At 43.8% G+C, this 16,409-nt stretch overlaps 1 protein-coding gene across 3 annotated transcripts in view; it reads left to right on the top strand.

Annotated features, from left to right (window-relative positions):
• Nucleotides 1-4,663, top strand: part of GNAS (GNAS complex locus) — a 233,298-nt gene extending 228,635 nt beyond the window's left edge. For all 3 annotated transcript variants that reach the window (XM_077335722.1, XM_077335723.1, XM_077335724.1), the window contains exons 11-12: nucleotides 401-468; nucleotides 3,097-4,663. In XM_077335722.1, the coding sequence (XP_077191837.1) occupies nucleotides 401-468; nucleotides 3,097-3,243 (215 nt within the window). In that variant the 3' untranslated portion in view covers nucleotides 3,244-4,663. The remainder of the gene's footprint in view (nucleotides 1-400; nucleotides 469-3,096) is intronic.
• Nucleotides 4,664-16,409: the final 11,746 nt, after the last annotated feature.

Raw genomic sequence — 16,409 nt, forward strand, 5'->3', positions numbered from 1 at the left:
GAAATTTGACGTTTTATACACTTTTACTCAGTTATTTATTTGTTTGTTTGTTTGTTTCAACTTTTATTCCGCTTGCTCTTTGCAAGCTGGTTAAAATCACATACCATTCTAAAATACAATATAAAATCTAATTTAAATTAAACTAAGTTAAGATCTAACATTGCCCATATAATTCTTATCATGGGATTACCCAAGAGTCCGCTGGGGAATGTATGGTGGGGTGGGGGTAATAGTCCATAAATAATGCTCCTAAGGTAGGTAACTTATATGTTAGATGACCCTGTTGCATGATAAAAAATGTTATCAAACCTGATTGTCATGCATAACATTTAATAGTTGTAAGGTTTTAATATGAAGTCCTGTTTTAACATGATTTTGTTTTTGTTTTTAAATTGAGTAGCAACACCAGAACCTGGTGAGGATCCTAGAGTTACAAGGGCCAAGTATTTTATTAGAGATGAATTTCTTGTAAGTATGCTATATTTGGTGCTGTATCATTGTGTGTCTTCCCCTTTAGATGGTGTTTGTTTGCTTTACAGTCAACTCAGGGTCTTGTCCAGATGTGTCCTGAAACACCCATGCTTAAGGGGGGGGTCTCTTTTTTTTTCTTTTAAGGATAAAACATTACCTTAAGAAGGGCAGTTTTCCTGATACGATTCCCCACTCAATGCCAACTGCTGTTTCCCCACTGGGCACATTTGCATTAGTAAAACTGAGATGAGGATAAGATTAAAAACAAATACCTAACCCCAGTGCCACAGCGATGGACTGAATCCTTGCCTTTTCCCACAGCTGCTTTAAAAAAAAATGGTGCTAACGATTAGGTGTCCCAGCGCCCACTGGTTTCTTCCCCAAAGCAAAGAGCCAATCCTGATTTTCTACCACCTCAATGGAACAGGAGAGCCTTCAAAAGAGCCCAAGAGGTCTGTCTCCTTTGCTCAGACCAAACCTGGAATCCTGTGTGCAATTCTGGAGGCCTCGCTTCAAAAATGAGTGGACAAAATTAAGAGGATGAAGAGGAGGGCAACGAGGATGATCCGGGGCCTGGGGACAGATCCCTAGCGGGGAAAGGTTGGGGGACTTGGGAATGTTCAGCCTGAAGAAGAGGAGGTTGAGAAGGGAGGAAATCGGGGAAAGGTTCCTGTTGGCAGCAGAGGATAGAACCTGCAGTAATAGGTTTAAACTATGCTTAGAATGGTACTGCCTAGATATCAGGGGAAAAAATTTCACAGAGCCATTCAGCAGTGGAATTACTGCTTACTATCTGTCTAAGTATCTGTCTAGCTGCTAGACCACCTCACTGGTGGTTAAGCAGCAGCTAGACAGATCCTTATCCTGGATGCTTTAGGCTGATCTTGCATTGAGCAGGGGGATGGACTACATGGCATGTATGACTCCACCCTACTCTATGATGCTTTGTATCTTCAGCTGCTTTCATCTTAGGATGATTCTGGGCTTGGAACCTCTGAACATTTTGTGATTGGCTCTAGCACTCATGGCGGCCATTTTACAGTTGTCTGCGCTCCCCATCCACACGTTAGCTCCCACTGTCTATTCTCAAAATCCCAGAACTGCACACAGGCTCAGCAAAGCTGGGGCTCCCTGTTCTAAACCATGGCCATTCTGAATACCCTCCAGTTTGTCCCATTTAGAACCAGATACCCGTTGAGTTAAAACAAGATGCTGTAGCTTCCAGGGCTAGCCTGACAGAACCTAAGAAGTTGATTTGGGCAGCAGTTTTTTTTTACTTCTTTGTGGTCTTCCCATCACACTGATGAGCTTACAGGACTTCTACAGCTGCAATATAGATGTGAAAATCCCCTCACCCACATGGACCACGGGCTCAGATCACATGCCCCTCGGAAACAACCCCCCAGAAGCGCAATCCGGGAGTTGTGGCCCAGCACCCTCTGCCACATTGTAATGTATGCTGGTGCATGGCTTCTGGATTAAGCAGTTACCATTGTGGAACAACCTTAGGCTGCCCTGTTCTGTACCAGTTAGTGGCACTACATAGTTTTCGTGGGTACCAAGCCCTGCGTGCAATCGATTGTAAAGATCCTCTAGTCTAAACCCATTAATCTAGGCTTGTAGACTATCACTGCTTTAAGATCGTGCTGAAGCATATGAGATCTTACATGACACTGTTTTGTACAAATAACCGATACTCACAAAGAGGAATATGTGGATATAGAAAGGGTGTGTTTTATCTGGATAGTGGTATTCGGCTAACTTGGTTTAATAGCAGTCATTATCTGTGTTACAGTGAATGCTTCAGTTATTTGATTTTTGTTAATTATAGATAGTGTTATCATAATTTTCCCTGCCAGCATATTACAAAGGAGCTTTATTCTATAGCCTGCATTTGGCCTTGGAAATCAAATTCTTAGTATTCAGAGGGATGTCAGAAGCCGGAAGAAAGGGGCAGCGGGAGATAAGGGTGGGCAGATCGCCCTATCAGTGCCCCCTCTAAGCTGTGCTGTCTTGCATTGCCCACCTTGAGATGACAGCGGTTCTATTCTACTCAGGAATAGTAGAGAGAGCTCAGAGGAGAGCAGCAAGAATAATTCAGGGCCTGGCAACCAAGCCCTATGAAGAAAGGCTGGGGGACTTGGGACTGTTCATCCTGGAGAAGAGGAGGTTGAGAGGGGACATGATTGCTGTCTTGAAGTATTTGAAAGGCTGGCAGGGAAAGGTTCCTGTTGGCAGCAGAGGATAGGACCTGTAGTAATGGGTTTAAACTAAGTGTAGAATGATATCAGCTAGATATAAAAATATATATATATTCACCGTCAGAGTAGTTCAGCAGTGGAATTGGCTGCCTAAAGAGCTGATGAGGTCCCCCTCACTGTCAGTCTTCAAGTAGCGGCTGGACAGATCCTATCCTGGATGCTTTAGGCTTGGTCCTGCATGGAGTAGGGGGTTGGACTAGATGGCCTGTATGGCCCTTTCCAGCTCTATGATTCTATACGCCGCTCAGTAGGCAGGAAAAATTTGAGGGAACATGACTCCCTGCCCTGTTTCGCACCCAGTGACCCTAGACTTTTTCTTTCCCGTCTCCTGCTCCTAATTATTGTGTCCTTGATGTTCCTACAGAGAATCAGCACAGCCAGTGGAGATGGAAGGCACTATTGCTATCCTCACTTCACATGCGCTGTGGATACAGAAAACATTCGGAGGGTTTTCAATGACTGTCGGGACATTATTCAACGGATGCACCTTCGCCAATATGAGCTATTGTGATGGAGAGCACTTTTTCTCTTGGTTTTTTTTTTTTTTTTTTGGACTCCTTACTCCTTATTAAAAAGAAAAAAAATACCCTTGCCCGCCTAGAGTGGAAGAGAACTGTTGCAATCTCCCTCTGATTTGCATCTCTCGAACCTTTTTCTCCTTGCTGGACAAATAGCAGCCCCTCCTAAAGCTTGCTTCTTTTTTGCCCCCCCCCCCCCCCGGAACAGTTTGAGACGGCCCTTGTAACGCCCGGGGCCACTTCCTGCACGAGCAGGGGAGGGTTCTCTTAACACTGTTATTAACAAATAAATTAATTAAATGAATAATTATGCCCTGGATGGATGGAGGAGCGTCTTGAAAGGAATTGGGGATTTAAAGTTAAATATTAAAAGGAAAAAAAAAAAAAGCAAAACAAAACAAGAGAGAGGAAGAGTACTATGGGAGAAAGAACTCTAGGTAATTAGCACCGTTGTGGGCGTAATCGTATTATCCCATGGTTTTCAACTTCGTATCCATTCACTGCATCAGGAAAAAAAAGAAGAAAAAAAGAAGGTGCCAAGTCTCAGACCAAGATGAAAGGACAAGTAGCTCGCGTATGGTTTTTCTGCCTCCGAATGTGACTTTTGAGCAGAAAATGCAATTTCCACAAGCAGAACCTCGACAGTGCAAAAGCAACGCAACCTGCCGGAAGTTATCGCGTACGGGAAGGTCCTCAGACGGACATTGCGAAATGATCTGTGTTTAACGGCCTGTGATCGCAGAGTTCAGCCACACGCACTGTTTTCAGTTTGTCCACCGATGATGCTGCCTGCCATACGAAAGCTAGCAAACAACAAGGAAAGTCATTATTGGGACTGTAGTCCTCACGACCTTCCCTCCTCCCTTCCTTCTCCTCATTCCCCTCCTACCCCTACCCCCGCCTCTTTCTTTTCCCGATTTTTATTTTACTGCTGGATTATTATTCTTGTACAGACTGTAAAATGTATTATTTTGTACAACTTTATTGAAAAAAAAAAGAATAACTTGTAGAAGATCTTTGTGCCTTGATTATGGCTGTACTTGTGCAATGAGCTAAGATGTAAGTATGTTTGATTGCGCTGTACAGCTTAGTCAACCCCCTATCAGCAGCATTCGCTCAAGATAGGGAAAATTTATCTGTAGTTTAGGGGATTTTTTTTGTTTTTTGTTTTTGTTTTTTTGTTTTTGTTTCGTTTCATTTCTGGTTTATAAAAGGAGGAGGAAAAAAAAATACTGTTTAGTTTTTAAAAACTACAAATTGTGCAAACTTAAACCACTTTAAAAAGTGAGGTCTACAACAAGTGACCAGATGTTGCAGCATCCTGCTTTTTAATTTTTAGCTTTAACTCATTTAAAATCTCTATCCAAATGCAAAACATGGCTTGTTTCTACATAAACCAAATTTTGCTACAAATTATAAATGTTAGTCTTTTGTCATTCATAGTTTTGGGGTTTTTTTGTTTTGTTTTTTGCAGAAAAAAAAAGAGATAAATACAGAACAAAAAGCAAATAAATACACAGGTGTTGGCACAGGCCTGGTAGCCAGATCTATTTTGGGTCAGATATCTTCCCACCCACTCTCTGTTATTTCCGTAGGGGCATAAGACACACACACACACACACCATGACAAAGTGTGCATCGTCCCTGGATTTGGCCACTGAATTTCAGTTTCAAGCGACTTTTTATTTCTCTTTTAATAAAGAGATCCATTAGACCTTTCCCCCCTTTGTTTTATATTAACTATATAAGTAGCTTAAAATTGAAGACATGTGGATTTTCTTTTCTTAAACTTGAATAATTTATGCAAATTATATGCTTAGAACAACATGTGGTACAGTAAAAAAAAGGAAAAAAACAGCAAAAATCACTGTAGCAATAAGAAAGCATGTAATTTACTAACTACTACACTGCTTTATATTTTATACTTAGGTGTTGTGTCTCTGTGAGCGTGTTAACTTTTTCATGTGTCAAAACCTACATGTACAAATCTGTACAGAGTCCTAAAATTACAGCTGTAATAACACATTTAGAACAGTGTTAGCCTATATTACTCAAGCCAACTTTTTGCTCCCCCCCCCCTTCCCTGAAAAAAACAGAACAAAAAATCTGGATCTTAATACAGTGACACTTTTTTTTACTTGCCTTTTTTGCCTTTTACACTTCTAAGGTTGGATTGTTGCAGTTTGGGGTGTTTTAAAAAGAATTCAGACTCGTTTCTCTATGGGGAAAGTTCCTGTTTTCGGGGCTATGTTGTGGCCTAGTATTTCTAATAGGGACACAGACCTTTTTAAAGTTACCTCCCACCCACCCACCCCCAAGGACTCAAATCGCATTAAAAGTGGGATAAAAGGGCAGGTAGTTTTGTATTTAAACCTCTACTATTAGTTTTTTTTGTCTATGTTCCAAGACATGCCAAAAATGGAACTGGGTGGGGATACATATCTCTCTCTCTCTCTCTCTCTCTCTCTCTCTCTCTCTCTCTCTCTCTGCTAGAATTATTGGATACCCTTTTGAAAACCACAAGCATCTCAACAACGTCATCTGTTTCATAGCAAGGGATCAGCGCATTTAGTCAGGGCAAGCCACTAGAACCCTTCAAGACCAGCTCGCTGTCTGCCCTGTAGGGACTTCAGCAAGTCCTGACTGTATGTGCAGTTCCCTCCCAATCTTCCCTTAGGTTTCAGCCTGTGCCTATGGATAAACCCATTCAGATCGTTGAACAAATCTTATTTTGAGATAAGTTTTAAGGAGAGCTTTAAAAGGGTGGGGAGGGGGAAGCTTTTGGAATCGGAGGTGAAGCCTGGCCCAGGAAATGCTGCCGTTGTAAGACTTCAGCCCAGTGCCTGTTGTGGGGATTTTAGGAGAGAAAGGTGCAAGGAACACACACACACACACAAAAGGGAGTATAAAATGTGAGCCTTAAATTTTTTGTTGAAGAAGCCAAAATCATTTCGTTTTTGTGCCAAATCTTGAAGAGGATGATGATGCAATAACCAAATTAAGAATCTTTAAAAAAATGGTTTGTCTTCAAGGAATGTAATGCGTGAGAAACGAAGTATCACCTCCTATAATAAGGACACTTTTCTTTGGTGAAGAGAATAAGCAAGCGTATGTAACAAAAGTGAGTGTGTGTGGTTGTATGTATGAAGTGCGGGTGTGTATACGCAACACACGTGCACCCAAGTTCTTTTTCTTTAAACAAAAATCCTATAAAGCTTTATACGAACAGAAATGTTTGAAATGCCTTTTTTTTCTAAATTGGGAGGCCACACGTTGAAACCAGTTTGGGCTGCGCATGGATAAAGAGTGTGTGTGTGTTTGTGTGTGTCTCGTCTCAGTATTGCCGTGGCCTGTGTCTCATTTGCGCCATTTGGTGGCATGGTAAATGCAAGTCTTACTTTTCACAACTTTCCCCCCCCCTCTTGTTTTTAAATCTTAATACTGACCTCCCCCCGAAAAAAACTGCAATGCTTGCTGTTAAGTTACGTGCTTTCTTCTGTTGCTGATTTAGTTGTTATAATTTCATACTTAATTCGGACCATTCGAAATCTAAATGCTCTTCTTTAATTGGGACTTCATTTTTTCTTTGTTTCATTTACTTCCCATTCAGATAATTGTCCTAACTGAGAATTCTGAACTTGTGCCTTTTCATCTTAAAGGATCTCCCCCACCCACCCACCCTTTTTATCTGCTCAACATTCAAAACGCTGACATGTACAGCACCCACAAATGTAAACAGTCCTGCCCCTACCAATAAAATTCAGTCTTTTAGGGGGCACATTTGCATCTTTGCTGTTCTTAAAGATGTATCACTGTTGCCACTGTTAACACCAGTTTCAAAGTCACATGTCCCCCAAGCTGAATGTTAAAATATCGTGTCTAGTTGTTCCTTTGGAGAAATTTCCAAGAGCTGGGAGAGAGGTTAATTTGATAAGTTTTGCATCTCTCTGGATTTTCTTTTTTTTTAAGTAACTGATTGAAGATAATTTTTGGCAATTGCATCACTGTAAACCATTTTGAAGAGCCTCTTGTGGCGCAGAGTGGTAAGGCAGCGATATGCTGTCTGAATCTGTCTGCCCATGAGGTTGGGAGTTCAATCCCAGCAGCCGGCTCAAGGTTGACTCAGCCTTCCATCCTTCCGAGGTCGGTAAAATGAGTACCCAGCTTGCTGCTGGGGGGTAAACGGTAATGACTGGGGAAGGCACTGGCAAACCACCCCGTATTGAGTCTGCCATGAAAACGCTAGAGGGCGTCACCCCAAGGGTCAGACATGACTCGGTGCTTGCACAGGGGATACCTTTACCTTTAAACCATTTTGATTTAAAGCCTAACTCTTGACGTCCTAGCAACAGCTGGATCACTTAAGATAGTTTGACCAAACAATTAAGAATTGTAGAATTGCTAGTGTGTCTGTTGCAGTAAAACAAAGCCAGTAGAATCTTAAAGATTAACAAAAACGTATCTGAAGAAGTGAGCATTGACTCATCAAAGCTCCTTCCCTGCCACAAATTTGTTAGTCTTTAAGGCAGGGGTAGTCAACCTGTGGTCCTCCAGATGTCCGTGGACTACAATTCCCATGAGCTCCATGACTACAATTCCCATGAAATGCTGGCAGGGGCTCATGGGAATTGTAGTCCATGGACATCTGGAGGACCACAGGTTGACTACCCTTGCTTTAAGGTGCTTCTGGACTCTTCTTCCTTTTTGCTGTAGAGATTGTGTTTTCAGAAACAGTCTTTCTGCAGAGAAAGGAACATTTAAACCCTAATGTGTTTTTTTCAATGCGTTTAAGGCAAAGCGTGAATTCAAGAATATGTGGCTTTTAGTTGACTCAGAGTGGGCACTTTTATTCTTCTAATGGGAATATTCCACAAACTGAAAAGCATTTGGGCCTGACTGTATTAATTCAAACTGGAGGTACAACAGGTCAGTGAATGCTAGCGCTGCATGTTTCCGTCAATTTATTTGTGCATTATTTCAGAATGAAACACTTTCAGGGCAATTCTAAATAGTATCCTAAGTCCATTAACCTCAATGGCTTACCAGGGTATAACTCTTTAGGATATTGTTGACAGCCTTAAGGTAGTGGCTGGGGATGGCCAGAATTACAGTGCATCTCCAGACTGCAGGGATCAGTTTCCCTGCTGCTGTGTAAGGTGGGATCTATGACATTATAGCCCGCTGAGGTCCCTTCCCAAAAGTCGCCCTCCCCAGGAAATTCCTGAATGGAAGATGACAATCACTTGGAGGAGGGCAGGATTCTGTTCCCATTGGCTGCAGAGGACACGCAGTAATGGGTTTAAACTACAAGTACAACGATATAGGCTAGATATCAGGGGGAAAAATTTCACAGTCAGAGTAGTTCAGCAGTGGAATAGGCTGCCTAAGGAGGTGGTGAGCTCCCCCTCACTGGCAGTCTTCAAGCAAAGGTTGGATACACACTTTTCTTGGATGCTTTAGGATGCTTTGGGCTGATCCTGCGTTGAGCAGGGGGTTGGACTAGATCGTCTGTATGGCTCCTTCCAACTCTATGATTCTATGATTCTAATGGACTCTAACTCTGTAGAGCAGGGGTAGTCAAACTGGGGCCCTCCAGATGTCCATGGACTACGCTGGCAGGGGCCCATGGGAATTGCAGTCTGTGGACATCTGGAGGGTCAATCTGCAGCTTTTTTCAGCCTTTTGACCATGAAGAAACCCCTGAAATATTTTTCTGCCTTCGAAGAATCCTGTAAGTGGCAACATGCCCTTTCAGAGAAGTGGGCACAGAGGTAAGATGGAGGAGCCAGCCAATCAATTTAAAGCCTAACTCTCCACATCCTAATAACAGCTGGATCACTTAAGATCAGTGGTTCACAACTGCCATAATGCCGCTACCCCCAACTGCAGTGGGGGGGGGGGCGGTGCATGCAGGCACAGGGACACAAGTACACAACAATCTCGTGGTGGCCAGTGCCTTGGCTCCTCCGCTGCCACCCGTCGCCGGCCGCTGCCACCCCTGCCCAATATAGAAAGACTCATAGAGTTGGAAGGGACCTTCTGGGTCCTCTAGTCCAACCCCCTGCAGAATGCAGGAGATGCACAACTACCTGCCCACCCACCGTGGCTGGGCAGGTTCATGCAGCAGCACTGCCTAACGCCCACTGAAGTTTGGGGATAGACTGCTTAGGGGACGTCTGCATACCGCCTCAGATGGTTCTGTAGTGCTTAGAGAATTACCATGGATCGGTACAGCTTAGGTAATTTGCTGTGCTTTGCCACCCTATGCATGCGTGCATTCAACCATTCAGTGGTTTGTCTGCATGTTTCCAACAGAGGTGCAGAGTCATTTCTCAAGCAGTCTGAGCACAACATACGCTAACAGCTGTCTCAGGGTTGACCCTTTACTGTTTCACACAAGATCTCAAAGCAACCCTGTGGTTGGTGTAACCTGTGCTGGAAGTAAAAACATGGACTCCTAGCCTGATCTTTATTCTGTACAGGGTATACTGTAAAGTGCCCATACTTTATGCCAGGGGTAGTCAAACTGGGGCCCTCCAGATGTCCATGGACTACAATTCCCAGAAGTTGCTGGCAGGGGCTCATGAGAATTGTAGTCCACAAACATCTGGAGGACCACAGGATGACTACCCCTATCCTAGAGGGCTTCAAGGGTGGAAGTGGGATTTCGAACCTGGCAGCATTCGCTGGCAGGGGCTTCTGGGAATTGTAGTTCATGGACATCTGGAGGGCCGCAGTTTGACTACCCCTGCTTTATGCAGATGCATCTGTGCGGTTCACACGCAAAAGAGACAACTGAGCATGTTTTGGTGATGTGAGTGGGGTCTAGTAAGCCCACCTGGTGACAATTGACTGGCCAAGACTTCAGGAATCTCAACGACAAAAAGTCGCCTGGGTCCAGACTTGGTTCAGTATTCTAGCTCTTTCACTTTAATAAGTCCATGCTTGAGATATAACCAGGTACGTATAGCTGGAATTGTATGCTACCTGCTGGTACTCCCATCCACTTGATGCAGGTGACATTCTTGCCGCTAGGCAGAGTTAAGAAAAACCCTTGGGGAGAGTCATGTTGATGCTAGTGCTGAAAATGGGAACCTACTCAGGACTGCATGCTTAGGGTGCAGTCCTGACCCTGCAACCCTAAAAGGATTCCTGGAATCCATAGAAGGGTGCACCTCTGCTTAAGATCACACTGTGTACATGTGTTCGCTAAGAAATATCACTTTCTGGACTTCTAAGTCAACATTTCCAGCATCGCGCTTCAGGCTGGCATCCCCAAAAGGGGTGTAAGTATGTGTATCCCTTTTATTTCTGATTTTGGCTCCTAATTACAAAGGTTTGCGTTGAACTCTCTACCTACAGTCATCGGGCAGTGCCACATCTGAGGGCCGTTTGCATACAGCAACCCATGGCCTTAATTGAGAAAACTTTTTAAAGCCACACCACAAATGTCGCCCTTAGCTGAGTGTCTGTGCTGCTTCTCCTTCAGCCACAAGAATTATTTATATCAAAATAGGCCTGAATATACAGAGCAACGTAAAAGCCCGATGTTTCCCTAGATCCATTTGGGGGTTGTATCAGATGGGAAAACATGAATCATGACCAGGTGTTAAGCGCATTTCTTTCTGAAGAAGTGAGCAGTGACTCACAAAAGTAGCCACAAATTTTGTTAGTGGTGCGACTGGACTCTTACTCTATGATTCTATGATTCTTTCCCGTTGCTGCAGATAGACTAATACAGCTCTCCATCTTGATCTCATCTCTTTGGGGTATGTACAAACTGAGTGATAGATGCCTTTAAAGTTTTCTACCCTACCTTCCCTAAGCAAGTTGGCCAACAGGTATAAAAGCATTTCTATTATTAGAATACTATAATTCACATCCATGAATATTCAAATGGCATGTAGAACAACAAACGGAATTAATTAAAACTAATCCTATATGTTAAAACACCTGTCTAAAAGGCACATATTGCTTCTTGCAAAGTGCAGGTCTGATTCTGCCAAAGATTTTTGGCAAAAAAAGCATTTCACAGCACAGAGCCCACATGGGAGTGCCTAAAAGCTTCTAGCTAAGTTTAAAGGAACTTGGCCCATCTTGATCATTCCTATTAGGGTACTGACAGCCTCCTTTAACCAGTGTTTCCTTGCTGAAAGGCCTTAAAAATTTTAATGGTGTTAAGCTAGGAGTGGAATAACTGGAAAGAAATGAGTAACGCTTAAGCAAACTGACATGCCTGTTGGGTGGCTGTAAGTTTTTAGACACCTGGCATATCTGACTCTTTAAATAAAAATTCCCCAAACAAATAAACAAGTGGTTTCACCTCCAGCTAAATTCCATCTGGCTTGAGAATGCATAAAAGAGAGAAGAAGAGTTGGCTTTTCACTACTTAAAGGACTCTCAAAGCAGCTTCCCATCACCTTCCCTTCCTCTCCCCACAACAGACACCCTGTTAGGTAGGTGGGGCTGAGAGAGCTCTAAGAGAATTGTTCTGCAAGAACAGCCCTAAGAAAACTGTGACTGGCCCAAGGTCACCCAGCTGGCTGCATGCAGAGGAGCAGGGAATCAAACCCGGCTCGCCAGAGTAGAAGACACCACTCTTAACGGCTAAGCTATGCTGCTGTGCTGCAGTGCGTCCAGCCCTCACCCAAATGGTGTTTACCCTTGCAGGTGATTGATGAGGGATGGGTCTGTCCCATCAGGTAGCAGCTGTATTGAATTTGCCTCAAGTCGTCCCAAGTTATGCATATCTGACGAGGGAGTCTTATAGGACGAATCTTTTCAAGTTGATTTTACTCTGTGTGTTGTGCCAAGGGGTGAAAGCCTGATAGGCCAGCTGAGTCCAGATCTTATCAGAGTGCAGAAGCTAAGTAGGGTTGACCATGGGAGTACCAGGATAGAAGTGTGGGGTTGCTGTGCAGAGGCAGGCAATGTTCTCTCTTGCCCCAGAGGGACAGGCCAGAACCCATGGGATGAAATTAATTCAAAAGAAATTCCGTCTAAATATCAGGAAGAAGTTCCTGACAGAGCGGTTCCTCAGTGGAACAGGCTTCCTCTGGAGGTGGTGGGTTCTTCATCTTTGCCAATTTTTAAACAGAGGCTGGATAGCCATCTGAAAGGCTGATTCTGTGAAGATTCAAGGGCGTGGCAGGTGACAGTGGATGAGCGAAAGGGTTATAAGTGTCCTGCATAGTGCAGGGGTTGGACTAGATGACCCATGAGGTCCCTTCCAACTCTATTCTATGATTCTTGCCTTCAAAGCCCAGCGGCCATGTTTAGTTTGAGACATTCAGAGGCCGTTTGCCATGGCCTGCCTCTCCGTAGCAAACCTGGTCTCCCATCCAAGTACCAACCAGGGCTGACCCTGCTTAGCTTCCGAGAGCCAACAAGATGGAGCAACTCAGGTTACGGCTGGTTGCAACGTGCCAGCATGTAATAATTTTTAGTGTGGAGGAAAAGTCCTTTTGACATTTTCACAATTGTAAAATAAATAAAATTAAAAAAAAAACATTAGTGGCTCAGAATATTGGTCAGTTTCTTCCATTCAGGCTCTTGTGGAAGTTTGCAGTAGAGTATTGTCTCTGCTGCAAAATAATAGTTTGCTCCTTAACTTTGGGCAGTCCATCGATGGCCAGCAATCAGGAAAGTGAAAGGGCTCAGCCTTCTACAAAGAGTCATTACCAGATTTGTACTTGCTAAGTTAACACACCTGCAGGAGTAGCAGAAGATTTGCCAGGGAGAATTGCGGGTGGGGCAGAAGGGCTGTTTTGGCCCTCCCTAGCCGCTGCTGGTCCCTGCAAATCCTTCCTCCTGCTATTTCTCACTCAGCTGGAGATTTAAAAATAGCAGAGGGTGGAATTCAATTGCAAGGGAACTTAGCAGGTGGTGAAGAGTTTAAACACTTTCTGCCTACTAATTTTTCTCTAAAAGTGCTCTTTCCCTTGCATTTACTTGTGGAGAAAAGCGCGCATTCAAAGAACTCCATTTTTGTTACCCTGAATACATTTCCCAAACAAGCATCTTCTTACAATCTAATTCGAATACTATCGTTGTTATCCCCCCTTCCCGGCCCTGTTTTTCTTATATCTGCTGTTTCCCAACTATGCTGAATTTATTCGGAAGCTATTTAATGAGGAACAAAGTAAAATCTGTAATTGATTCAGGATTTTATCTGAAAATAAAAGCCAGCTTGGTGTAGTCTTTAGGAGTGCAGACTTCTAATCTGGCAAGCTGGGTTTGATTCCCTGCTCCTTCACGTGCAGCCAGCTGGGTGACCTTGGGCTCGCCAGGGCACTGATAAAGCTGGTCTGACTGAGCAGTAACATCAGGGCTCTCTCAGCCTCACCCACCTCACAGGGTGTCTGTTGTGGGGAGAGGAAAGGGAAGGCAATTGTAAGCTGCTCTGAGACTCCTTCGGGTAGAGAAAAGTGGCATATAAGAACCAACTCTTCTTCTTCTTCTGTAATCTCAGGGCTCTCTCAGCCTCCCCTCCCTCACAGGGTGTCTGTTGTGGGGAGAGGAACTATAGGAACTTCTTCAGGGCCTGCAAAATGGAGGTCTTCCACCAGGCCTTTGGTGAGGCCAGTGAATGAGGGAGAATGACATCATCATATGAAGCCCTCCATGAAGCGACTGACTCCCTAAATGGGAGCTGGGAAGACAGAATCTAAGACCCACAACTGATATGTATATGGAATGTTTCAATTATTTAAAATTATTCTATTATGCCTGCAATTATTTTTGACTGTTGTGAGCCACCCTGAGTCAGTAACCCTGAAAGAGGTTGTATAAAAGCTAAAGTTAAGACAGTGTGCAGCGCATGCCTGGATTGTGCCTTGGAACCATTTGAAATGTGTAGATGCTCCTTGACAGCCAGGTCAATGTGGAAACTTCCCTAGAAGAAGAAGAGTTAGTTTTTATACCCTACTTTTCACTACCTGAAGGAGTCTCAAAGCGGCCTTCCCTTCCTCTCTCACAACAGACACCCTGTGGGGTAGGTGAGGCTGAGAGAGCCCTGATAGTACTGAAGAAGAAGAGCTGGTTCTTATATGCCGCTTTTCTCTGCCAGAAGGAGTCTCAAAGTGGCTTCAATCGCCTTCCCTTCCTCTCCCCACAACAGACACCCTGTGAGGGAGGTGAGGCTGAGAGAGCCCTGAGATTACTGAAGAAGAAGAGTTGGTTCTTATATGCCGCTTTTTTCTACCTGAAGTGTGACTGGCTCAAGGTCACCCAGCTGGCTGCCTCTGGAGGAGCAGGGAATCAAATCCGGCTTGCTAGTTTAGAATCTGCCACTTTTAACCAGTACACCAAGCTGGCTCTCTAGCTCAGCAATCCATCTTGGATGCAGAATTGGTGGATCACACAAGTAAAATGCTTCCAACATCTGCGTGTAAATTTTCTCAATAAGTGGTCATTGATAAAACATCCCAAGCAGCTGATTGTCTCCAGTGAAATATCTGTTGGATTTAAGAAAGCCACTGGGGGCCAGTCTGATTTTCACAGCGGCTGTAGATTTTTTAGGCAAAATACTATTATCTATCCTTCTAGCACCAGGACTGTCGTGTTTTCCTTGGCTGATTTGATCTGGAAATCCTTTCTACTCAGGCTCCTGGACTGCCGAGAAAGGTGCCCATGACCTTGAGCAGTAGATAAATACAATGTGGTTTTATAAACATATTTTATATGCTGTTGTTATCCTTGTGCATTTGTATTCCTATCTCTTCCCCAGTGACCTTTGGTCTCCAGTGGTCAATAAAAAAAGAGAGCTCAGTTCTCAAACACAGAAATCATCACCATTTCCCAAGTAAGTCCTCATTTATAACCACTTTCATGGGGCTTTCATACCAATACCAACATTTCTGGCATTCCCACTCCTCCCCGAATACACAGGCACGCAGCTATATGGTGTTTGCCACAGCAGAATAACAGCAAATATTTGTATCTTTCCCAGCTGGGTTGTGCTGAGCTTGATCCAGTTACAAGTTATTGCTAAAATGCCATATCTAAGACTCTGGACCACAGCCGTAGTATGAACATGGACTTGTTTTACATTTGATGAAGCTAAGTAGGGTCGGTCCTGTCCAGTATTTGGATGGGAAACCTTGAAGGAATGGCAAAACACCTGTGAATGTCTCTTGCCTTGAAAACCCTACGGCAGGGGTAGTCAAACTGCGGCCCTCCAGATGTCCATGGACTACAATTGCCAGGAGCCCCTGCCAGCGTTTGCTGGCAGGGGGCTCCTGGCAATTGTAGTCCATGGACATCTGGAGGGCCGCAGTTTGACTACCCCTGTCCTACGGAGTCACCATAAGCATGTTCCACCATTGCCAAAGGAAGGTGTTAGGGGCACAGTGATGGATGAAGTTTGCTGTGAAATAAAGGTATATATAAAAGGTGCACGAATAAAGACTGTCCAGTACAAAAGCTGCACTAATAAGAAAAGAATTGGAACTGGAGCGGCACCATTAGAATCCCCTCATTTTCTTTTAATGCTGGTAAACAGGTAGAATACATGCCAGAGCATCCCCTGGTTCTATAAATACATGCAGAGAAATAGTAAGTTTAATTAACAAAGATATTGTTTCCTCTGTATTATGTGCAATAAGCAATAAATAAATTAAGCCTACTTACATTCTTTTTATAATAGCTTTCAAAAAGAGCTTTAAAGGTATCCCCTGTGCAAGCACTGGGTCATGTCTGACCCTTGGGGTGACGCCCTCTAGCGTTTTCTTGGCAGACTCAATACGGGGTGGTTTGCCAGTGCCTTCCTCAGTCATTAGCGTTTACCCCCCAGCAAGCTGGGCACTCATTTTACTGACCACAGAAGGATGGAAGGCTGAGTCAACCTTGAGCCGGCTGCTGAAATTGAACTCCCAGCGTCATGGGCAGAGCTTTCAGACTTTATGTCTGCTACCTTACCACTCTGTGCCACAAGAGGCTCTTAAAAAAAAGAGTTTTATCATTATTTATTTAATTTATATACCGCCTTTTCCTTGCGACTCTGGGCAGTGTACAACAAATAGTCCTGATGCAAATTATTCTGTCCTGCATTCATTTCAAGTTAAACCTAACACATTCACGCCTACCAAATATTTGGAGAAATAAGTTGCACGCCTTGACAAAAACGGCACATTTCAATAAATGTCAAACAAAAATGTGG

Source organism: Paroedura picta, chromosome 4 (assembly GCF_049243985.1).
Source record: "Paroedura picta isolate Pp20150507F chromosome 4, Ppicta_v3.0, whole genome shotgun sequence".
Classification (NCBI taxonomy): Eukaryota; Metazoa; Chordata; class Lepidosauria; order Squamata; family Gekkonidae; genus Paroedura; species Paroedura picta.